Genomic DNA, 26078 nt, shown 5'->3' with positions numbered 1-26078 from the left:
GTAAGCTGAGGTTCAGGGAGCATATGTGTATGTGCTGGGGGTACTGTTAGAACAAAAACTCACTTCTGTACTCTTCTTTCCTCTGCATTCTGCTGACACAGGTATGAAGATATGTGGTTCTATTTTGCCTAAAAGGTACAGAGGTAGCAGAATTGGTATCAATTTTGGGTTAAAAAAAATCACACAAAACACAATTTTTATAAAAGATGATGTACTGTCTTGGGCATTCTCAATGAAGCACACTAGAAATAATATTAAAATGTCTGTTCTATTGAACTGTTGTTAGATGCCAAGCACTAACACAGAGTAGCTCATATAATCCCTCCAAATATCCTGTGAGCTAAACTGCTTTTGTTCTGGATCTGAGAGAGGTTGAATAACCTGGGTAAGCATGACTAAACTTCAAGGGAGCTTATCAGTCATAAAAGCAACAGGAAAGAAAAATGTTCTATTTTGAGTGACCTTCCAATTGTGTTTTTTGTATTAACTGGTATTTAGCCATGGATGAGTAAAGGCCCTGAAAAAATAATCAACAAATTTGTATCATTTTGAGTCCAAAATCTTGGTACGCAAACAACCAAGATGTTGATTAACCCACCTCGCATACATGCTAACAGGTTTATTCATATCTTTCATTTAAATAGAAAGTGACAATTTTCTTATTAAATAATTTAAATCCAAATATTAATAGGACACCAGCAACTTTTACTTTGGAGAATTCATTCATCAAGAAAAGTGATATTCCACCAAGCACTGTTGCTCTCTTCTGAATCAGACTACTTGTTAGAACACTGGCTCTGATTGGTCTACTAAAACAAAGAGTTCTGGCAACCTCTAAGTCATGGATTTGAATCCCATTTTATTCAGGATTGCGTCTTAAATGCACTTGGGACAGTGCTGGGAAACAAAATATGCCAAGCTTCATGGAAATCTTGGAGCTCTCTCTTTGCCTAGACCATAGCAGAACTTGCCCTGTGTTCTAAATTCTGTCTCTAAGGCAAACAAAACAGAGGTGATCCACTACAACCAAATTAATCCAGCAAGCTAAGGCTCAGATCACTGTGGATATGTCCAAATCCTCCATGAGGTAAATTTGCTAAATAATGTAACTTCTGTCATTTTTACTTTCAAGGTGAATGAAGACTTGGTGAAAGCATTACCTCTGGAAAGGATGGCTTGAAACCTCAACAGAAGGGATGGAAGTTAGGCAATCAGCTTGGCTATATTTGCTTAAAAGTTAATAATTCACTGAAACTGTTTAACTTGGAGGGATCTAGACACGGGCTATTTTTAATCTGGCAACCTAGTATTAGCAGGAATTGGATTAGCTATCATAAAAATGAGCTTGAAGGCAGTAGAAATGAAAAGATTGGAAAATTAAAAGTTTTGAGAGTAGGCTTGCTCTTAATATTTGTGGGGGGTGAGGTAAAAGTACAAATGGAAAACCTCATTATCTGCATCCTGTCCCTTTTATATGTAGCATCATAAGTAGCCTTTTGCACTCCAGTCTCCATTCACAAATTCCATCCACTCACCTCATGTCCATCTCTCTAGTCTAGGTTTGTATACATTGACCATGTGGTCTGCCCTTGAGAATGGACCTGGAATGAGGTTAGTGCAAGCCCTAGAAGGACTGTTTAGGCAAGAACTTTAGGAGTTCTAGAAAACAGAAGGATCATCTATGGGAAAGAGGGAGTACAGATAGCCTAAACTTTTGGTTTCATGAGCTCCTCCCCTCTGTGAAAGGGCACAGATGGAAGAGGTCCTAAGGTAGTTTCAAACTGAGGAGGCCAGGACAGAGACCCCAGTTGCTAGGGTCAGAGGGTTGTGTTGTGTGGGGCCATAAGCTAACTGCCTTCACATGTGAGAGGCTCTCATAGTTTCGTGGAAGGGATTAGTGTGGCTAGGGAGAAGAATGGGAAATTAGAACCAGGACACAGTTTGGGCTAATACTTTGGGGTTATGTAACAAAAGATTTTAGCTAGCAGCAAGGAAAAACTTCTTTATCCTTAGACCAAGCTGCAGTGAAACAGAATGAACCATGTCTAAGAATACCTAAAATTGTGAGGAAGAATTGGAACAGAAACCAGGTAACAATCTGCCATGGGGTTATATAGGAGATTTCTGCACTAGTTAAATGTGAAGTAGACAAGAGTTTTGTAAACCTAAACTCCATGGTGACCCTAATAATTTGGTGGAGCTATATTGGAGAACCATGCATAGGGTGAGGTGGGCAGTGCTGAGGAAGTTGGGAGGTAGAGATAGGACTGAATTATGTTTAATGTGTTGCACAGTATGATTTTATTACAAGAGTTCTTTGCCTTCAAAAGTCTTGAAAACTACTACACAATATGATCTCTGAAGTTCTTTCCAACTCTACTATTCCATGAGTTTAAAAAACTAGAAGTTTTCCAGGTGCGGTGGCTCACACTTGTAATCTCAGCACTTTGGGAGGCTAAGGCAGGCAGATCACTTGAGGTCAGGAGTTCGAGACCAGCCTGGCCAACATACTGAAACCCTGTCTCTACTAAAAATACAAAAATTAGCGGGGCATGGTGGCAGGTGGCTATAACCCCAGCTACTCAGGAGGTGGAGGCAGGAGAATTGCTTGAACCTGGGAGATGCAGGATGCAGTGAGCCAAGATGGCGCCACTGCACTGCAGCCTGGGTGAAAGAGTGAGACTCTGTCTCAAAAAATAAAAATAAAAATAAAAAAACTAGATTCCATCATGGAAAAATGTCAAAGATAACAAGAGGTCAGACTAAGTGAAAAATATTGACTATTAAAAATGTGAGCAATTTTTCATCAAACATGTCAGCCCAAAATGCTCAAAATGTGTAGACTAAGATTTCAAGATGATTTTATGTGATATATGATTTATTTTTAGCTAGTTTTTTAATTAGAAAAAAATACATGTGAATGGTTTAAAAAATTACATTGTGAGTATAAGTTGGAAACTACTTGTAAGCTTTGTTTTCCTGTCCTTACATCAAATTAAACCACCTATATCTATACTGGCATCTTTTGTATAGCTGTCCAGAAATTTTCTTTGTATATCCAAACTTATGCTGTGTATATCTTTCTTGAATTAAAAATTTAATTAAATATTAAATAATACAAAAGATGTATAACATACATAAGTTTTAAATAGTAACAATAAAGTAAATGCATAATACCCACCCCCTTGGCTAAGGAATAGAACACATCTACCACCTTTGAAGACCTCTGCATGTCTCTTCTTGATGGTATTTATCTCCCTCTCTAACACCTGGTAGGAAACACTATCTTCATTTCAGGGTTCGTCAATTCCATTGCTTTCTTTACAAATAGTTTTGCCCCATAAGAATGTCCATTTAAATTTTATATTTATTATTTTAAAATTTACATATGAAATTCTATTTTATTCATTATTTGATTTGCTTATTTTATTTTTATATTGAATTTCATTGATGTTTTCCTCTTTAATTCCACTGTCTCTCCTTATTACAAGTTTGAATGTAGCCCATTTCTTTTAGTGATTATTGTAGACATTTTAATGTACATATTTAACTGTCTAAATTTAATACATATCTTAAGCTTTCTTCATAATAAAACAAAAACTTTAAAATGTTTTGAGTTCAATTACTTACCTTCCAACTTTTATTTTTTTAATATTTAGAGCTTTATTTTCATTTTAATCCCACAATATAGACATTTATAATATTGTTTTATACATGTCTTGCTTAGATTGATCCATATGTTTACCATTTTTGTTTATCATTTTGTATTTCATCTCATCAATTCCTTCTGTAGTCATTTTTGTATAATTTTCCTTCTGAACTACATCTTTCACATGTTCTTTTAGAAAGGATTGGTTGGTCTTTAACTTTTTTTGGGTTTAGTTTCTCACAAATGTCTTTCTCTCAAAATTCAAATTTTGACCTAATCCATGAAAGGCACTTTCACCGAATATATATTTCTAGGATGACAAGTTTGCTTTAATCAGTACTTTGAAGATATATTCTTTTTTTGTTTGATTTATATAATTACAACTGGGCAGTCACTTCTTCTTTGGTGTACAACAGTTTTACTTTGATCTATTTTAGAGGGGATTTCTTTTTAGTTATTATACTTGGAATTTATCATAATTCTGAAACTGATGACTTACATATTTTACACATTCCAGAAAGTTGTTAAATAGATCTGTTTGAATATCACTTTTCCTTCATTTTCTCTATTATTTCCTAAACATCTTAAACAGTCTCACTTAAAAGTTGTCTTTATCTTCCAAATTTCCATTTCTTTTTCTCTCTGTGATGCATTCTATGCATTCTTTCAGATCTCCATCTTAATGCACTGGTAACTCCCTTCATCTATGTCTATTTTGTGTTTATTTCATTCATTCATTTTAAAATTTCAATATTTATATTTTTATTTCTTGAAATCCTATCTGGTTATGTTTCAAATCCCTTTTGTCATGTTTTATACACTCTTTTTTGATAACACTTTTAAAACACCTTTATTTGTTTGAACATATTCAGTGTATCATTTTGCAATTCTTTTAGGTGCCAAATTTGCTCTCTGTTATTTCTGTGGACTTATGCATATGATGACCAATTTTCTTTTGTTGGTGGTGATTTTTGATTGTGAACTAATTTATGGGAAATGTGTCATGAAACCTGGGTTTAAGCTGCATTCCTCCAGAGAAAATTTGGGTTTGCCTATACCAGTTGCCTGGGATCAGTATGGAACTCAAAATAAATTATCCTCTTGAGATTTTTAAGAAAACTGATTGTTTAAATTTAGTCTGCAAACACACTTACTTGTTTCTAGTTATAGCTCTTCTAAGATTTCTTGTTGACTCTTTTGTGGGATATTGCTTTTTTTTCAAATTCGCCTTTTTGTGAGGCTGTAAACATTTGGATACACAAACTTACAGAGGGGTTTCCTATGAAATATTTAACCTTCAGCAGAGTCCATTCTTTGTCTCTGATCATCTACAACTATCAGTTCTATCAGAATTAAAGCTCAAGAACACCAGATATGGGTAACTAGCGGTATTAGAACTCACTTCCTTTTCTGGATTCCTATTTATCTCTGGTTCTTTAATGTCTGGCAATTTTGCTTATTTCCTCTCAACTTAGCATACACATACATGCACGCACACACACACACTTTCACACACACAGTCACATATATGTGTGTGTATATATACATAATTATTATAGCTAGCATTATTTTGTTATTCCTAATAGAAAAGTTTTTCAGGTTTCGAGTTCACAATACTAACAGAAATTAATGCTTACTGTTTAAGAGTTTATAACAGTCTTTCATACTTCTATATAAACTTTTTCATTTAAAAATGTAATAACATTAGGAGATATACCTAATGCTAAATGATGAGTTAATGGGTGCAGCACACCAACATGGCACATGTATACATATGTAACAAACCTGCACATTGTGCACATGTACCCTAAAACTTAAAATATAATTTAAAAAAAGAAAGAAAAAAAGAACAAATTTATTCATCAATCTTCTTATATTAACATGTACTTTGCTTCATGTTTTGAATGGATGCATAATATTAAATACTATGAATGAAATATCATTTATTTAACAAGTCCCCTACTGATGGATATTTAAGTTGTTTTCAGTTTCTTGTTATTACAAAAACAAAGTCAACATACACACACACACACAAACATATATATAAGTTACATATATATGGTTCCAACAGCTAGATTAAATTTATAGAATTAGAATTGCTAAGTCAAATAATATGGTACTTAAATTTTGATGTTTATTTCTAATTTGCTTTTCAGTGTTTAAAACAACTAATTTAAGAGAGAAAAAGAAAATCTATGCCTGTATCCCCATTGCCTTATCTACATTGGGTTTTATGAGCACATTATTATTAATTTGAGGAATAGTTTGTTTCTTAACTTTATTCTAGCATTTATTCCATGGAGATAAAATGTATTATGAAAACATGAATGGAGTGCTTTTAAAAGACATTTTTCATGGCAAGTGAGGAATTGATTTGAGCCAATTTTTCTCGTATTCAACTGTGAAATATAATCCAATATAACAGCAATGTCATTAGATCTCTCATCTGAGTGTGAGTGTCCTGTTTGGAGGGTCCTCCGAATGAGTCTGATTGGAACACCTGTTCCAACGAGAGTGGTAATGGCTCTTGACATTCAAGATCAAGGAAGAAATCCATGCTTTCTTCTAGTATGCAGTGCTTTCCTTCTCAGTGTTGTCCCACCAAGGCAGAGAGTGGTAACAAAGAAGACTCAGCAGTTCCTCCCTCAGATGAGGAAAGCTATGTGGGGTCTTCTCAAAACAATCATCTAATTTTGAGCCTTGAGGATATCAAAAGGAAAATCAAGCCATTGAGAGAGTGGACTATCCATGAGTTACTGAGGGAGTTTGGGGATAGTTGGAAGTTCCAACCAAACTCCATGTCTCTGAGCTACTTTAGAGATCAGGTGGTTATGAATTTCAGAAGAGCTCTGTATTATTCTGGAATTTCGGTGACGCATATTCGAGGCTACAAACCTCAAAAGCACTTTACAGCTAATTATTTTAAAAGAAACCCAGGTTGCCTACACCGGCTGGTTCCCTGGCTGGAAGGGGAACTAACAGCTGTTTATGGAGATTATGGCTACACAGTGAAGAACATCCTAATCACCATCCTCCATCACATGACAGAATGTGACTTGGACAGTGAGTCCTTCATTCACCTCCTGGAACCTTATCTCTTACAACACACCCACCATTTCCTACATGAGTTTATTAGTTTTGTTCATTCACCTTACAACATGGAGACCTATGACCAGCAAGCCATCTATCAATGCTCTGCTGCTTCACCATGTGTAAACAAGAAGCCCCTTGTATCAGCTCCTGTTTCACCTCTGCCTAAGGATCACAGTCTACTGATATCTCAACATAATACAAAGCAGTCTAAAAATACCCAGGGTCAATGGAATAAAGAGGAGAGGCCCCTGTCAGGCTTGAAACAGTTTCCAAATGGTAACTCTTCCTTGAAGAAATCTGAAATCCCACCAGTCTGTGATAAAACAGTAAGCAAAATCTATGGTGGAATCAAAGACAAAGCAGAATCGGGTGACCACAAAAGCATCATTTCTATGAATAATATACTCCAGAAGTGGGCTACTCCAAGGGAAAGGTGCCCAGGCCTACTGAATTGCAAAAAAAAAGTTCAAGAGAAAAAGACAGAAGGGATAAAGTTGTTTCCTGATCATGTCCATGATCTGGGAAAGAGTGACACAACTGCACACACCTTCAGTACCCCAGCAATTTCTAATCAGGTGCAACCACAGAAATATAGTTTAAGAGAAAGAAAGGATTTGAGCCTTGGCCAGAAGATAAACTTTCAGAAAAAAGAAGAAGACAATAACAAATACTCAGATTCTTCACCAAAGACCTTTCAAAGATTGTCCAGAGAAAGATCCTTGAAAAGTTGCAAATCCAGAGAGAGAGACCCCTCTTGGAGTTGCATTTCAGAAAATGCCTTTTCTCCTAAGAGAGATGGCAGGAAACTGAGTTCTTTCAGAAAAAAGAGGATAAAGTGTAGACAACCCTCCCAATTTGTAGAAATTGGGTCACACTCCAGGAGAAGAATCCAAAGACGATCAAGGTCCAATACTCACAGATCCAAATCCTGGTGTGTTGGATCTAGAAAGAGATCTGTAAGCAGAGAATCGAGTAATCTCTCTCTGAGAGGAAGTCACAGAAGTGAACACTTCACCCAGAATATATGCTGTGAGCCCTCAAAAGACAAGCATGCCCATGGCAATGAATCAGACTGTGGGAGGCCATCTTCAACCACAGTCCAATACGTGAAGCTTTCTTCAACTGCTGGGAAGAGACCCAAGTGTGCTTCTAAAAGTGAAGGTACTTCCCAAGCAGGAAGACGCTGTAACAGTCCCACATGCCTACAGCTCCAGAAACACAGATCCCCAAGTAAACAGGAGATAAAGCAAGAAACTACATTTCCTAGAGCTAGAAGAACCAGAGCAGTTAGGCACAGAAAAACCAAATGCCATTATTCAGATATACACACCACAGAGGATGTCAGTGATGAATTGGGCAATCTGGATGATATAAGACAAACGAGTGGTCTGAGTGTGCACCCTCCTGCAGGAGGCAAATCCACGAAAAACAGCATTGGAATCTTCAGAATATTTACTGGGTCAAGAAAGAATACAAAAGAGACATACTATCAGAAACATTGGTGCAAATTGTTTTAAAAGTCAAATCAGTCTACTAAACTAGCCACCAAGCTAGTTATTCATACATTCAAAGAGTATGAATATAATCTAAAAACATTACTGAAAAGATTTATCACATCGCTTTATAACTGAAAGTAAAAGCCTGGTTATTAAATTCAAAGTTGACTTTGGAGACAAATGCAAATCATTAAATTGGTCATATATGTAAATATTTCTCCCTACTTTTTTTCTTATGAAATCAATTATTAAAATATTTGACTTATTTTTTGTTCCTAGATTTAACTGTAAAGATTGACTTCTCAAAGTTCCAAACACCCTGAAGATTATACTGACAATAAAAGCATAAGTTTCCTAACACAAGTTATTCATATGTTACTAAACACATGTCTTATTGTATTAGTTTGTTCTCACACTGCTATAAAGAACTGCCTGAGACTGGATAATTTATCAAGGAAAGAGGTTTAATTGACTCACAATTCAGCATGCCTGGGGAGGCCTCAGGAAGATTACAATCATGGTGGAAGGGGAAGCAAACACATCCTTCTTCACATGGCAGCAGGAGAGAGAAGTGCAGAGCAAAGGTGGGGAATGCCCCTTATAAAACCACCAGATCTCATGAGAATTCACTCACTATCATGAGAACAGCATGGGGGCACTGCCCCCATGATCTATTCACCTCCCACAAGGTCCCTCCCCCAACACGTGGGAACTACAATTTGGATTACAATTCAAGATAAAATTTGGATGGGGACACAGAGCCAGACCATATCAGTTATTTAAAAAACATTAATATCTACTGAGGTCTATTAAGTTTTAGACCTAATGCATTTTTAGTCCCTAGAAAATAAAGGCAGGGTCACTGTCTTAAGGTATAGGCATTGCCTTAAGGTATTTCACAGCCTAGTTAGCAAAACAGATGTAAATAAATGGTAAAAATGAGCATTTATGGAATTTTTGGCACACCTTTTACGATCACCCTCTCTTAAAAACTACACCTCCACATGCCCTGACATCCAGATGCCTTTATTAGATGCCATTTTTTTTCTTTTAGATAACTCTGATTCTCCATCTATAGTACCATGGCTCAATGATGGTGGCTACTTAAGCCAAACTAATCAGTATTTTGCCCCTCTGGCCACACAATATAGTATTTCCCTGGTATTTCTCAAACTGGTCCTGAGCAAAAGGGTCATTCTTTTTCCCTGTTAGCACATGGTGAGAAATTTAAAGTTTAGATATTAAGTTGGTGCAAAAGTAACTGCAGTTTTTGCCATTAAAAGTAACAACAAAAATTACTTTTGCATCAACCTAGTACTATCAAGAGCTGTATTTCTCAATATGAGAAAGTCAGTTTGAGGTAAGACAGGAGAAAGCTAACAGAGTAAAGTGAGACAAGTCAGGTAAAGAGAGTCTTGGAAGTAGGACGTGGATCTTCTAGAACCCGAGCTGTCATTCTATCTTTTATGTGGTTGTATTATTTTAAACCTCCTTAAGTATTGTGTCAGTGTATTTCCTGTATGCCTCCTTTATTAAATCAAGATTTTATTCACTTTCAATCAAGCAAGGCACTGGGAATTGGCACAATGGAAGTCTGTTAGAGAATGAAGAGGGAGTAATAATTGTCTTGGGGAAGTTTCTGAAGACCTTTCGGAAGTCATATATGGGTATGGTCCTAAAGGGTGAGTAGGAGTTTACCAGGTGACTTTAGTGGCAAGGGCTATCAAGAAAAAGGAGAGACTTGAAGAAAAGGAAGAAAAATGAAATTTTCTAGAACGGCACTTCTAGTGTAGCTGGAAAATGCTGAGAGATACGCTGAGAAGGGAAGTTGATGCCAAGCTTTAAACAGGCATAAAACCAGCTGAGTCTACAGCAGTCACAAAGCACCTAAAGTTAGCACAAGACTCAAAATTCAAATTTTTTATATTTAAACAGTATTTTATTTACTTTCTTAACTTTTGAAAAAGAATAAAGACATGTTTTCTAAAGAAATCTTAGACAACCCATGTAACAGAAATATATGTGTTCCAGTAAATTTAGTTGTAAACATTGCCATATTTCCTTTTTTTGGTATGTAACCTCTTATCAAATTAGGTGAGTTTTCTACTATCAACCATTAGCTAAACCCTTCATGGTAGAAATTCATGGAAATATATGCAAAGCCCTGAAATTAGAAAAAACAGGAAATCAATTATAGTAGTTCAGAACACCACAATTTAGCAGCAGTTTATAAAAAAGAAAGTAAAACTGTTATTGTAGTCAAAAGTATACTTATGAGCCAATAATGCTAGGCTGCATTCAAAGACATAGAGAATTTCTCTTGGCAGAGAAAAGCAAAGTAGAAATATCAATGTCTCCAAATACACAAATGATTGTTCTCTAGGAACATGTATTTTTCTAAATAATTTGGAGAGCACATCTGGCTTCTTTTAAGGGTAAAGTTTCAGGAAGGTGATTCTGCTTAATCAAAGAAAGCCTTTCCTATTAGACTAGTCATATGGTTCCTTTAAGAGTGGGAAAGAGGCCAATAGAGAAAAGGAATTCTCATCCCTAGAAGTGTTCATACTTGGCTGGATTCCAATAATGTGAAAAATTTGACTGGATGTTTTCTAAATTCCAGTCTATCTCAAAGATGTCAAGACTCATTAAAGAGTCAAATAAATTTTCTAATGAATCAAAAATGTCATACCTTTAAATATGGAAACAGCATTTCATGGATGGGAATATATATTTAATGATAACACAGTAACAATAACAAATATTGAAAGTTTACTATTTGTGATATACACATACACACATACAAATTCTATGAGGCAGTACTTTAATCCACATTTTATCAGTGAGGAAAGCTAGTAAATGTTGTGGTTTGAACTCAAACCTACATGGCCCCAACTTGAGTAAATGATCTTAAACCACAACCTGGTACTACCTACTTTTTAGTTGTTGTTGCCATTTGTATTTATCTATCTTTCACATCCTCTGGTGAACACATTCACAAACACTATGTCATTTTACTATTACAAAAAGTGAGTAAGGTTGGTTTAATTACGCTTATCTTTTCAACAAGGAAAATGCGTTTCAAAGAGATTATATCATAACAAGCAACAGAGCTGAGAGTAAAACTGTAGTTCTAACTGCCCATGCTTTGTGTTTTTATAGCTTATTCTGGTTGACCGAGTTTTTCAAATCTAACTCAGAAATACTTACAACCCTTAAACACCTAGTCCTCTCTGCTACTGAGAGCACTTTTTCATTCAAAATCCAGAATACTAACATAATCGTACAGGATGAGGAGCCAAAGGGTCACTTCTATTAATTTATAACAATAAAAACCAATTCCTCTTTCCCAAGTTCACCCTGAATTGTCCTTTTGATGCCAATGGGTTCATCTCAGCCAGCTGGGAGTAGGCAGGTGACTGATTTTCAATACACATGGCTCAGTTCACAAAATATCTTCTATGGCATGTGAGTCAGCTGAAACCTTGGAGGTCCAGGGCCAGTTTTTAACTCTGTCCTTGACTCCCTAGTGCTCTTTGGAGTGATACTCCTTGAGGTATATTTTATCTGTCTAATAAAAAGTAGGTAAAGAGAAATGAGATGTCTGAAGATACTTGAAAGTCATTGTCAGGAGTTAATATAAAAATGAATGAATTATTAATACTTATAGCTTTCCATTTTGCATCTTTTAACTAATGAGAATTTATCAATCCCCACAGATACATCTTAGAGAAGGCTTTCCACCTGTGTACAGTGGAACACTTACAGTATCCTCCTAACTTCTTTTCCTGACTCTGGGCTCTCTTTCTCCAGGTAATAATCCACACTGCTACTGTAATTCAATTTTTTTTTTTTTTGAGATGGAGTCTCGCTCTGTCACCCAGGCTGGAGTGCAGCGGCGCAATCTCGGCTCACTGCAAGCTCCGCCTCCCGGGTTCACGCCATTCTCCTGCCTCAGCCTCCTGAGTAGCTGGGACTACAGGCGCCCGCCACCACGCCTGGCTAATTTTTGCATGTTTAGTAGAGACGGGGTTTCACTGTGTTAGCCAGGATGGTCTCGATCTCCTGACCTTGTGATCCACCCGCCTCGGCCTCCCAAAGTGCTGGGATTACAGGTGTGAGCCACCACGCCCGGCTCTGTCATTGTAGTATTACACATTTATTTATGTAATTTGCCTGCCTAAAATTCTTCATTGGTTCCCTGTTGCACAGAGAATCCTTTAGCTTCAATCCATTCCTCCATCCATTTGTCCTGGTAGACAAACACACAAACACAGTCATACATACATATATATCATGCACAGGAACACACCGTTATCTGCACACATCATCTCTTATCAATAAAATAGATTATAACTTCCTTGTCTTAGACAACATGCATCTCCATCACAAGGCTTACTCCAGTGTCCTCCATGTTGTTGTTCAATAAACATATTTTCTCTAATTGGTGTGGTATTGTTGAACTGTATGATATTGGATAAGCTAACTTCTCTGCAATTCAGTTCTCACCTCAGTTAAATGTAATTTGTTCAGTCCCTTTTTGAACCACTGATCTGATGTTCTGTAAAACAATGCTACTGCCTTGCATCTGAGCCTTCCTCACCATTCTCCATGCCAGTGGCTTTCACTGGGCTCATTTTTCATACTCATCTGGACTTTTTTGTCACATTATTGAGGTCTATAGTGGATTTTAAGTGGTTTACTGGCCTGTAATACAATTTGGACTCAGAAACACTCTGCTAGAGGATCTCTAGATTTCTTTCCATTTTGAATATGCTATAAATGTTCGATTTTTGATTTAATTGTTAGTCACATCAAAGTGACTATTGAGCTACTGGAAGTATTTTACAACTAAGGACTGATAAGAAATTTTGTCACATTATTAAGTGCTCCAATGTAAAATTTTAGAACATTATATAGAAATGCTGTCACATGCAGTTTTGTCTCATTGGCATATGGTTTATTAAAGTAAACTAGAAAGTATCTGAACACAGCTTCAACAGTTTCAGTAATGTTCAAAGTATAAAGCTGCATAGTGGGTTGACAGGTATATTTTTATAAGAGGCTTCATAACAAACAAATATGTTATAAATATTATTTTGTACATTAAATATTACATAAAATCATATTTTGAGATATGAGGATTATGCATATATACTTATTGTTTATATATACTTATAATTCAGAAGAATAGGTGCATAAATGCAAGGCAGTGATCAACCACTACCCTGATTAACCCTTCAATACTTTCCCAGTCTCTACTGTAGCAGATTCTTTGCTTTTTTTCTTTTTAATTTAAAATTCAACAATACCAGTAGCAAGTCAGTTTCTGAATCAGGTCAGGCCATTGCCCATCTTCATGCTAACTTCTTAGCTTGCAAAGTCTTTGTTCTTCTGTTGTTTAGAGAAACTTTCTAGAATCCATTTAAGGGACACAATCTTTTTGAAGTTTTACTTTATATTTTCCCAACTGTCAAGCTGTTAGAAGTTTCCTTGTATCACTTTCTTTGTACCCTCAAACTTCCTTTTCTTTCTTTCTTTTTTAATTGAGACAGGGTCTCATTCTGTCATCCAGGCTAGAGTGCAGTGATGTGAGTACGGCTCTCTGCAGCCTCGACCTCCTGGACTCAAGTGATTCTCCTGTCTCAGCCTCCAAAGTAGCTGGAACTACAGGAATGTGCCACCACACCTGGCTAATTTTTGTGCTTTTTGTAAAGATGGGACTTTGCCATGTTGCCAGGCTGGTCTTGAACTCCTGGCCTCAAACAATTTGCCTGCCTTGGCTTCCCAAAGTGTTAGGATTTCAGACATGAGCCACCATGCCCAGCCTGTGCCCTTGAACTTCTACTGTAAAACCAAAAATACTTATTTTGCCATTTTTATCTTACATGTCTGAGTTCACTCTCCCCATATCCCTCCCTTAAGAATGAGAACTTCTTCAAGAAAAGGACCAGCCTAGCACATAGTAAGTGCTTAGTTAATGCTGACTGGAAAAATGGATGATGAAAGATACAGAACAAAATTTGCATATGAATTGAATAGGATCAGTGGTTGTAGGAGGCATCATGAGGAAATAGTGACGCAAGAAGGACCCTTGCCATGAACTCCAACATGATTCATTTCAATCACTCTTCTGTGTTAGAACCTAAAAGTCAATCAACTGTGCCCAGACAAAGTAAAGCCCAAGGAGATTCTAAAGGATGCCCTTAGATAGATAATCACTTACAGGTTAACATGAAAGTCTTTGTGTACTATATCAAAAGATTCTTGCTACTTGATAAAAATTCAGAATCATGGGCCCCAATGCAAACCAGAAATTGAATTTTAATATTATCCCCTGGAGATTTATATGCAGAATATTTTGAGAAGCAGTTCCTTAAAATAACAGTTTTAGGACTGAATGCCAGCCATAAACTATTATTCTACCAAAATTTTTAAATACAAGTTTGTTATCATGTAGTAGCTGACAATGGTGACTATAATAAATAAGATTTCAGGTCAAACAAAAATTTGAGGTTGACAGTAGTGTAAATAGAATCTAATTAATAAATTTAAATAGTTATTCCTTATTTATTACTACTTGAATGAGTTTCCTTTTAGAAAAAATATACATATACCATAGAACTTTTACATTATATGTGTTAAAAACAGATGGACTATTCCATACATGAAACACACATGAATGCATATACCAAGGCAGAAATGCATTGGTAGAGTATGTTTATGAAGTCCATTAAGATTTTGTAAAGCATTTAGAGAAGCAGAATGGCATAGTGGTTAAAAGCACAGACTCCAGGGATAGACTGCCTGGAGTTAAATCCTTACTTTGTGCTTATTAACTATATGACCTTGGTCAAGTTTTAGAACCTCCATTGCTCAATTTCCTCATCTATAGAATGGAGATAACAATAGTGTCTGAACCGAAGGGTGGTTATGAGGGTTCAATAAAGTGTAAAATTCTTTAAAAATTCTTAAAACACTGCCTGGCACATAGTGGTATATATATATATGTATGTATGTGTGTGTATATATATATGTATGTGTATATATATATGTATGTGTATATATATATGTATGTGTGTATATATACACACACACACACATACATACATACATTTATATGTGGGGGAGAGGAGACAGAACAAGAAAGAGTATAAGCAAGCTATTATTACTATTGTCATTATTAAAGGTTTACCATATGAGAAAACACAGGTTGGTCTGAACACAAGAATTAACCCACTACAAATTAAGTGTATTAATTGAGTGTATTAATCAGAATTCTCCAGATAAGAAAAACCAGTAGGATATACGTGGATATATAAGAGGAATTTATTATGGGAATTAGCTCATATAATTTTGAAGGCTGACAAGTCCCACATTATGCCATTTACAAGTGGGAAACCCAGGAAAGTCAGTGGTGTAATTCAGTGAAACTTCAAAGGCCTGACAACCAGAGGAGATGATGGTATAACTCCCTGTCCCAAACCAAAAGCCTGAGAATCGGGGAGTGGGTGCTGGTGCAAGTCTGAGTCCAAAGGCCAAAGAACTAGGACATCCCATGGCCAAGGGCAAGGGATGATGGATGTCCCAGGCCAAGAAGGGAAGAGAATTTTCCCTTTCTCTGCCTTTTTGTTAAATTCCAGCCTCAACAGATTGGATGATGCCTGCTCACATTGGTGAGGTAGATCTTCTTTACTCAGTCTATCAAGTCAAATGTTAATCTCTTCTTTTGGAAACACTGCCCCTGCCAGATATACCCAGAAATGAGCCATCTGGGTACCCCTTAGACCATTCAAGGTGACACTAAAATTTACCACCACAAAGAGGCAGAGAAAAGAGGAGGGCAAATGTGAAATTGTGAAGTAATGAGCATGATTGGAGCTCAGAGCATGAACAATCAGGAAATGCAAGACATTCAGGAGAATTAGGCTACCTTCAAGAACACAGATGCAGGGAAGAGGAAGAAACCAGCAACTATGAGCCTACACAATGTGCCAGTAACAGTGACATCAGCCTTTAAATATATTCGATGGTTTACTCATCAACTCACTGATGAGATCTGTATTGTTTACTTCATATCACAAATGTGAAAACTCAGGTGCACAGAAGCTAAATGAAATATTAGAGAACAAAAAACAGTGGGCTGGGCACAGTGGCTCACACCTGTAATTCTAGGACTTTGGGAGGCCAATGTAGGTGGATCACTTGAGCCCAAGAGTTCAAGACTAGCCTGGGCAACATGGAGAAACCCCATCTCTACAAAAACTTCAAAAATAAGCTGGGTGTGGCTGCACACGCCTGTAAGTCCCTGCTACTATCGAGGCTGAGGTGGGAGGAGGATTGAACTTGGGAAGTCAAGCCTGCAGTGAGCCATGAGCATGCCACTGCACTCCAGCCTGGGTGACAGAGCAAGATCTTGACTCTCAACCCCCAAAAATGAAAGGTGACAGAGCTTGACTTAAACACAGGACTGGTTAGATTTTACAATCCTATACCTCATACTTATCTAAGTAAATCCTTTTTTTTTTTTTTAGTTAGCCAATGGGTAATAGGTTAACCCTTTCCAACATGACTAACCTCTTTAATGAAATGAAGGTGATGAAGATGAGGAGGAAGATCATTGTGATAATGGTGAGCAACACTGGTGTAGTGCTTACTGTGTGCCCAGCGCTATTCTGAACATATTGCTTGTGTTACCTTTTTAAATCCTACCAAAACTCTATGAGGTGGGTATATTATTATTATCATAATTCCTATTTTATAGATAAAAATATCAAGGCACAGAGGACATAAGAAATGTACCCTAGGTAACATGGGTAATAATGGAGGAAGAAAGGAAGAGGAAGAAAACAGCAATTAATGAACATAGACAATGTGCCAGGAACAGTGACATCAACCCTTAAATATATTAGCTGGTTTAATCTCCTGGACTCTGACCCCAAGTATAGAGCCAGTTCCCTGTTCTTTACCATCACACTGTACTGGTTCCTTGTAAAACAGCAAGAACAACAAAATGTTGGTGGAGAGGCAATGAATTCATGTTTTTGAGGATCTGTTGTGTATTAGAACACAAGCCCCCATATTTAATTCTAATCACTAAAATGTGAAGTGAGAAGAAGTTTTGATGTGAGACTTTAGACAGTTGGGAAACAAAATGGGCTATATAAATGGGAGAAGTGGAAGACCCTGAAAATATCCATGTTTCAGTTGAATTTGAATTAACAAAAAATGAAACTCTTAACCAGGAATCAGCAAAAAGTTTATGTAAGGGGCCAGATAATAAATATTTTAAGCTTTGGGAAAATATACTCTCTGTCACAACTTTCCACCTCTGCTGTTGTAGCATGAAAATGGCCAGAGACGATACATAAGTGAAAGGGTTTGGCTGAATACTAATAAAACTTTATTTACAAAACAGATAGGCCAGATTCGACCCAAAGCCCATAGTTCTCAGACCCTTGTTCATAATCTTCAGGTAATCAAAAGAACACAGTGCTTTTCGTTTATGGTTACCAGGCAGTATGATTCATGAGAAAGGAACTATGGTGTTATTTAGGATTCTGTTTCTTAAAAGTTGAAATCACAGTGATGAAACCTGAAGAGTTGCTGAAATATGTAAGAGCAAAGCTACAAAGGGCTGACTCTGCCAGTGATCTATTTTTGGAAAGGCAAAATATTTTAAGGATGTGGATGCTTTGTTTTATGCCCCAAGTTACAGGTAAAGCATGAATCATTCCACCAGCAATAAACCCTGGAGATCTTAAAATTATGAAAATAAGGTAAAGGTTATTTTCTTCAAAAATAGCTTCTAAAGTGAGGTGTCAGATTGAGATCACAAATTGCGTTCCTCACTTTTTTCTTCTCTGCTTCTCATCCTATCACCAGGGATGTATACTACCTCTATGATGAAAAATTATGGTCATTTTATCTCGAAAGATATATTGCATCCACATGTGGGCCAAGTGATTTAATCTTGATTAGTGCTGTCTGAAGGCTTGTCAGATGGGTTAGCGATTGGTCATGTATTTCACAGCACTGCTATTAAATCTACTGGGAATTAACATGTTAAATCCATAATCATGCTTTATTGCCTGTATAATCCTGGGTTAACTGAGAAAGAAGTTGATTCATTTTTCACATGTTCACCAAAGTGAAGTCATATTTTTCCCTTAACTAGTAATTAACCTTTATGGCTTTATTAACTGCTTTACTAAATTTAAATGAAATGTTTATTGGAAAGAGTTCATGGGAAGTGTAAACCACAATGACATCGTGGCCCTGGTGATGTCCTGTTTCTTGGAACTTCTCTATTAAAAATGTTCATATTACAAGTAGCCCATTTTTTATCACGAGGTACTAGTGCTTGTAACTTAATAGGCAGAGTCGTATAACAAAAACAGCAATGGCTTTGGAGTCACACAGACCTGGATTCAAATCATATCTAATCATTTACAAGCTGTGTGACCTTAAGCAAGTTACCCAATATCTCTGAGCCTCAGTTTCCTTACATGTAACTTAGGAATAATAATAGCTAATTCAGACCATTGGTAATAAAAGAGGTGAATGAATTAGTAGGGAAGATTAGAGAGGTAGTTAATTTACAAGAGGTAATTTTTATCAGTCTATTTTTGGTTAGAACAAGATTTTTGTATTGCGCTCATATAGAAGAGAGAGAAAACTGGAGGCCATAGAATAGTGTCTGTTTCTAAATTCTCCCCAACTCTCCTCAGCCCCATGGACTAGACATGAACCCTATGTAGAGACAATCTGTGATATAGACTGCTAATATATTTTATTAAGAATCTTCAGAACTGCCACTAGTCTAAATAGTCCCCTTGTACAAGGGAAACAAAGGTGCCCCTTGGGGCAGAGATAACCCTGTGGACACATGGCTTGACAAGCAGATGAGATTTTGTGTAAAGATGATGGGCTGAGGCTCATTGCTTGGTAAGCAGAGCATGGGTTTGGTGTCACCTCCCCTAGGTTCTCCACAGGGTGCTCTTGCTTAGATCCCAAAACACATCTGCACATGGTACTCTGAACCCCAGAGTTTTAACTTGGCACCTGATTGTCCAGTCGAGACAAATTTCCCAGTCTCTGTCCCAAATAGGTGGGGTTATGTGAATTAGTTACAGGTAGAGGGATGTGTACAGAAGTGAAGTCTATAATAGCCTCCAGTCATCTCTTTAAGCAAAGATTCCCTTTTTCCTCTGTCTGGGAAATGGTAACAAGCTAGCAATTTTGGATACAAAGATAAAAGCCATATTTTGAGGATGGCAGGAGCTAATTCATTAAACTGGGTGAGACAGAGCAACTAACATCAGCCCCAGGCTTCTCACTTCTAGAAAACACATCGCAGAAATAAACTTTTATCATGCTGAAGCCACAATGTGTTGGAATCTTTTTGTTATATCATTCTAGCTCATATTCTACCTAACATGGGGCTTTTAGACCTGAGTTAAAGGAGTATTTTTATGAGGGTCTGATTTCCAGTGACACAAGTAATGTTGTATGGGTGCCAGGTGAAAAGGGATGATGAAGCATAGAAGGGAGCATGTGCAATGCTTTGGCACCAGAGGCAGTGCCTAGAAAAACTGCAGCAGAGCAGTGATTGTGAGTATAATACATGATAGGAGATGACAGATGCCCAAGAACCTGGGCATTGCAGCGACTCTATGTGGCTGAACTGACACACAGATCTTCTTACGGACTCCCTATTATGCTTAGTGAGAGCAATGTCACAGGTGCCTAAGATCTGTACAGCAGATAATGGCAAAAAGCAGACATTTGGGGCCATTATTGTTACTCTGACCCCACCTGCACTCACACGCTGATAGGACTTTGAGTCAATCAGGGACCAATCAGGAAAATAGAAATCACATTATTTATTTCAAACAGAGGTACTTTGATAGAGGATGTTTGTGTCAAAGTGTTCGAAGTGTTGAGGAAGATAAAGGAAAGGTGGAGTAACACAGAGATTGGAAACTACAAGGAAGGTCCTAGGATTGCAGGGACAAAAAAGAGGAAATGATACTAACAAACCCAGGTGAGTACTCACTACTGATGGCGGTGGTGGAGACCACTACAATGATTGCAACCGCTTCTCCTAGAACTATTGACTTCTCTGGGGCTTGTAAATCCTAGCAGACATTGCCTGTGACCCATTACTACTCTTGCTAGAAACTACAAAGGCCACTGGAGATCAAAGTTTCCTGATGCTACAAGATGGGGAGAGGAGAGAGAGAGAGAAGACAGAGAGAAACCTTCAGAAACTAGGGTTGTTTGATTCTCTTGTATATTCTCAATACTAATTTTTTTCAGATGAGTAGTTTGCAAATATTTTCTCCCATTTAATATGTTGTCTCTTCACTCTGTTGATCATTTCCCTTGCTTTCATGGCCTCTGCTTTTGTAGTATTAGCCATAAAATCTTTGCCTAAACCAATATCCTGAAGTCGTTTCACTCTATTTTTTTTCTATTAGTTTTACAGTTTGGGGTATTATGTTTAAGTCTTCAATCTATTTTGAGTTGATTTTTGTATATGGTGAGAAATAGGGCCAAGAACTCAAACAACTTAACAGCAAATATATATATATATATATATATATATATATATATATATATATATATATATATATATATCTCCCATTAAAAAGTAGGCAAAGGACCCAAATAGACATTTCTCAAAAGAAGATGGCAGTGGCCAACAAGTATATTTTAAAAAGGCTCAACATCACTAATCATCTGGGAAATGCAAATAAAAAACACAGTGAGGTATTATCTTGCCCCAGTTAGAATGGCTATAATCACAAAGACAAAAAATAATAAATGCTGGTGAGAATGCAGAGAGAAGGGAACCCTTATACACTGTTCATGAGAATGTAAATTAGTACAGCCATTATGGAAAACAGTGTGGGGTTTCTCAAAAAACTAAAACTAGAACTACTGTATGATCTGGCAATCCTACTACTGAGTATTTATTCAAAGGAAAGGAAATCAGTATATCGAAGGGATGCCTGCACCCCATGTTTATTATGACACTATTCACAATAGCCAAGATATAAAATCAACCTAAGTATCCATCAACAAATGAATATATAAAGAAAACGTGGTATATATGCACAATGGAATATTCAGACATAAAAATAATGAAATTCTGTTATTTGCAGCATCGTGGATGAAACTGAAGGCCATTATGTTAAGTGAAATGATCCAGGAACAGAAAGTTAAATATTGCATGTTATCACTCATATATGCTAGTGAAAAAAGTTGATCTCATGGAGGGAGAGAGTAGAATGATGCTTCCAAAAGGCTGGAAGGGTAGAGGAGGGTGGATGAAGAGAGGCTGGTTAATGCATAAAAACATACAGTTAGAAGGAATAAATTCTAGTGTCCAACAGCATAGTAGGGTGAGTATAGTTAACAAAAATTTATTGTGTATTTCAAAATAACCAGAAGAGAAGGTTTGAAATGTTCCTAACACAAAGAAATGATAAATATTTGAGGTGATGAATATCCCAAATACCCTGAGTTGATGGTTGTATGCATACAGCAAAATATCACATGTACCCCATAAATAGGTAAAATTATGTATTGCTAAAAATAAAGCTAAGGTTGGAATATGTATTCATTTTATAAAGGGAATTCTCACATTCCCAGAAGCAGGGAAACCAGATTGGAGGTTGTGCCGTCCCAGAAGTGTCTAGAACAATGCAGGGCAGATGATGAACCTCTAATTTGTATACGTGATCAGGATATTAAATATAAACCTTTCTGTTTCTTTAGCATCTAATATTAACTTCTATCTTCCTTTTAAATACACCAGAGTAAGTTCATGGCACATAAACAATTCTTTAAGCAGAGAATAATATCATACTGTACCTGACATATACTCCCATTGCTCCACATTTTGTAAATTTTTCATAGCAGGAAGTTTATTTCATAGCAAATTATGAAACACTGAATTAAACATAAACCTGAATGCTGAAGGAATAACAGCAGCATGTCAAAATTTCCTCTGCTCTTGGTTAAATTTTAATAAAATTTGCTGGCCTTCAGACATGGGCACTTAAGGCTTGTCACTGAATAATTCTAATAAATGAATGATATACATACTCAAATATATATTTTTAAATGTACTAATTTTTGTGGGAACATTGATGCCTATTTACTGCACTTTGAAATTATTTTTTTTTTCTCAAATGGTCATTCTGTCTCAGGTTTTGTTGCTTTTGGTACACAAATTTTATCTCCATTCTTTCCATGGACCGGTACCTCCGATGCCTAGCTCATATGAAGACTAAGGAATCCTGCTTATTGGGATTGCAACGACTATTTAACTATGACAGAGCAGGCCCATAAGATCTGACCCTATTTCTATCTCCTCATACAAATGATGGGGCTTCATTTATCACAGCATTTCAAAATGATGCCTTTTACACCTGACTGGTTTTCCTTGGGTCAATATTACTGACAAATGACTATCTCCTTCAATACCAACCGGTGATAACTCTTAATGTGTCTTATACTTGTAAAAGATTAATCTAAACTCAGAGTGTACTTGAAAGCCAGGAGAAGTCATACCAAAGAGTATTTCTAAGTTTCTTGAATGCCCGACACTGTGCTACATTCAAAATATACAAACTATGTAAGATAATAATTACCATTCTTTGAATGCCTGGCAATAGGCTGAGCATTTTACACACATTATTTCAGTTAGTCCTCTCAATTATGCTGAGAGGTAAGTATTTTCATGCCTGTTTTATAAAGGAGGAGACACAGAGTTGGTGACTGTAAGCAATTTGCCAGGGATTACAGAAATAGTGAACAGTAGAACTGGGATTCAAACTTAGGTCTGACTAAACCCAACACACATGTAACCTGGCATAATCTCAGACAATATCACAGTGTTTTAGGGTTAATCATCTCCTTTAGGGCATTTAAAAAAAAAGACCCACGTGGCCATTTTATTATTGATATCTTCTCATGGGCCTCTATCTACACACACAAATTTTAATGGAGATACCTTGCCCAAGCAAATACACAATCAGCAAAGCATTGGCCTTTATCTGCACTGATGAGTCTGCCATTTGCAGTGTTCCCATGTCTCTCTAATCTCATCCATGGCTTTTACCTTATATGTGTGAGTGTCCTCTAGACCCTTCCCCTGCATATCTTTTGGCATCAGATCCGCCTTCACTACAACAGGGGATCAGGCAGTGAGGCTCCAAGGCCCCTTGACCCTTCTCTGTCCCATACTGGTACCCTTGAGCCCCTTGTTTTCCTCAATCTACAAATCCCAAGATTCTCAGATTTCCTTTTTTTGTCTAGTACACTTCTAGGGCCTGCTGCACCCAATAGAGTAAGAGTCAGTCTGCCAAGCTCCCCTCTTTTCACACTACCTGCAAGCATAAACCACCAGGCCTTTTGTGTGTGTGTTTCAGAGATTTTAACCCTTATTTAAAACAGGGAAAGATACAAATAAGCAAGGAGAAGAGACATAAGTGCAAAAGTATATTATTGCTTCTGACTCCATTAAGTTGGGGAGCATTCATCTTAAAATCGCTGATTATGCTCAATCCTACCTAAATAACTGATGACCCTTCCATGCCAACATGAGAAAGTTCAAACTCCTTATTAGGGCTTTTAAGGCCTCATACAATGTGTTCCCTGCTGTGCTGTCCAGTGCCACCTCTTATGACCCTTACCTGTTTATCTCACCTCCAGACCCAGAGCACTGCAACCCATGATCCTTTACACTTACCTTCTGTGCCCCTGCTATTGCCCCTGCCAGACTGACTGCTTCCCTACCCAGACCAGGAAAATGCCATTGTCCTGCAAATATCAGCTCCTATTTCATTTCCCCATGAAACCTTCCTCAATTCCCTCAGGCATCATGAATGGCACTTTCCATTCTGTTCACCTGACAGTGCTTTGTGCCTGACTCTCTTCCAGGCCCTTGTCTCACTGCATTATAATCATGGTTATGTGCCTGTGTCTCCTGCTTGAATTAGATGTTATTAATGGCAGAGACTATGTTTTGTTGACCTCTCAGTGCCTTAGCACTTCCTGAAAGTGCCTGGATTTTGCCCCCAACATTTTCTGAATACATAAATGAATAAGTAAATGGATAAATGAATCAATATGCTTGAGATGAGGGCAAGTTATTATTATAACCATGTGCCATGCATCCCAAGGCTAGAAAGGTGAATGACAGTTACAACAATTCCTGTATTTATAATGTCCCTATTCACATCACATTGCTACAGGAGTTTAGCATTTTACACCAATTTTTTTCTACCTAAGAATGTAGAAGAATTGTTCTTTCCCATCAAGAAGAGGCAGTGTGTCAGTCTTATGTGAGTCCTGTGACCAAGCAGTATCCTCCACGAAGCGATTGCATGTCAGCTGGTGACATATTATGGCAGGCATCACTGCAAGCAGCTCCCTTTGGCACAGAAGAGAGTTAATGAAGGGATAGGAGAACGTCTTGAAAGATTCAGGCAGCCTGGCTGGGAGCTGGGATGCAAGAGAAACAGAGGCCTTCCTCTCAAGCACATGGAACGGGGTCCATTTGTGGACTTGGAGGAGAGCAAGATTATCAGAGAAGCCTTCTGTTGCCACCTTCTCAAGTTGCTACAGGCACTTCTATGTGGGGCTTTTCCCTTTTTCCTCCATGTTCTGAAGCAGGAAGCCAAGGTATTCCTAGAGATCATTTTAGTGTCAGGACCATCAAAGATGGGTGCCTGTCCTCATCTGTTTTGGGGGAAAAGGAACAAATGGAATGTGGAAAAAAGGTGGACATTCTCTGATCTTTTGAGGCCTATTTTTCCTGAGAAAGGATTCTCTCTCCTTCTACTTTCTAATCTTCAGGTAATATGATACCTCCTATCTGGAAAATAAAGGTGCTCTACTGATGAGAACATTTATATCTGTATTTGGTATTATTCAAGATTAAGATATGGGTCCAGCTCTCAGGAAAAAACATGGAGAAACATGAGCTAATCAATGATGACTCCATGATAAGCATGCTTCACGGAGCACATGAGAACAGGGCACTATAAGGACATGCTGGGGGACGTCTAATCATTCTCTCTGTGGTTAAATTAAAGCATCCTGGGGGAAGCAGGACCTGAGCTATGAAAAATCATCAGAAGTTTAATAGACTGAAAAGAGTAAAAAAGGTTTTCAGGTCAAGTGAGCAACATACGTGAAGGTAGGGAGCAACATAATGTCTCTTTTGGGAATTATAACCTGACATGACTGACATACACATTGGGAAGTAGAGAATGGGAAAAAATGATGCAGGAGAGTTAGGTTCAGGCAAGGGTGTGATGGGATTTGTGAGCAATGTTGAAAAGCCGAGACTTTATATTAATGCTTCAGGTGGGCAGCTGAGGGCCACATTCCAAGAGGCCAAATCAAGTAAGAAGATACGGCCATGAAGAACCTAGTAGACAGAGCTGTTTCTTTCCACATCCGATTCCCAGTGTGGAATGCAAGGGGTTGGGTTTCCTTAGGCTCTCACAGCAGAAATCAGCAGCCTATGCACTATGAGAACAAGTGCCTCAAGTAGCCAGAGGTAAAGCTACTAGGAGCTTGGACAGGATATAGCTAATTGCTTACACTTTCTTTTTTTTTTTTAAGATGGAGTCTCACTCTGTCGCCCAGGCTGGAGTGCAATGGCAAGATCTCAGCTCACTGCAACCTCTGCCTCCCAGGTTTAAGCAATTCTCCTGCCTCACCCTCCTGAGTAGCTGGGATTACAGGCACATGCCACCACACCCAACTAATTTTTGTATTTTTAGTAGAGATAGGGGTTTCACCATGTTAATCAGGCTGGT

General features: G+C 37.5%; 1 protein-coding gene across 2 annotated transcripts; it reads left to right on the top strand.

Moving 5' to 3' along the window:
• The first annotated feature begins 888 nt into the window (after positions 1-888).
• Positions 889-10142, top strand: LOC107976746 (E3 ubiquitin-protein ligase Topors-like). 2 transcript variants are annotated; one of them, XM_054658363.1, is made up of 3 exons: positions 995-1087; positions 2014-2090; positions 5806-10142. In XM_054658363.1, the coding sequence occupies exon 3, from the start codon at positions 6205-6207 to the stop codon at positions 8257-8259; it is 2055 nt and encodes a 684-aa protein (XP_054514338.1). In that variant the 5' UTR covers positions 995-1087; positions 2014-2090; positions 5806-6204; the 3' UTR covers positions 8260-10142. The 2 variants fall into 2 exon arrangements, with proteins under 2 accessions (XP_054514337.1, XP_054514338.1); XM_054658362.2 differs by lacking the exon at positions 2014-2090 and having other exon boundaries at positions 889-1087; positions 5806-8599.
• Positions 10143-26078: the final 15936 nt, after the last annotated feature.

This window comes from Pan troglodytes, chromosome 11 (assembly GCF_028858775.2).
Source record: "Pan troglodytes isolate AG18354 chromosome 11, NHGRI_mPanTro3-v2.0_pri, whole genome shotgun sequence".
In the NCBI taxonomy this organism is placed as follows: Eukaryota; Metazoa; Chordata; class Mammalia; order Primates; family Hominidae; genus Pan; species Pan troglodytes.
This window is presented reverse-complemented; position numbering and strand designations above follow the sequence as displayed.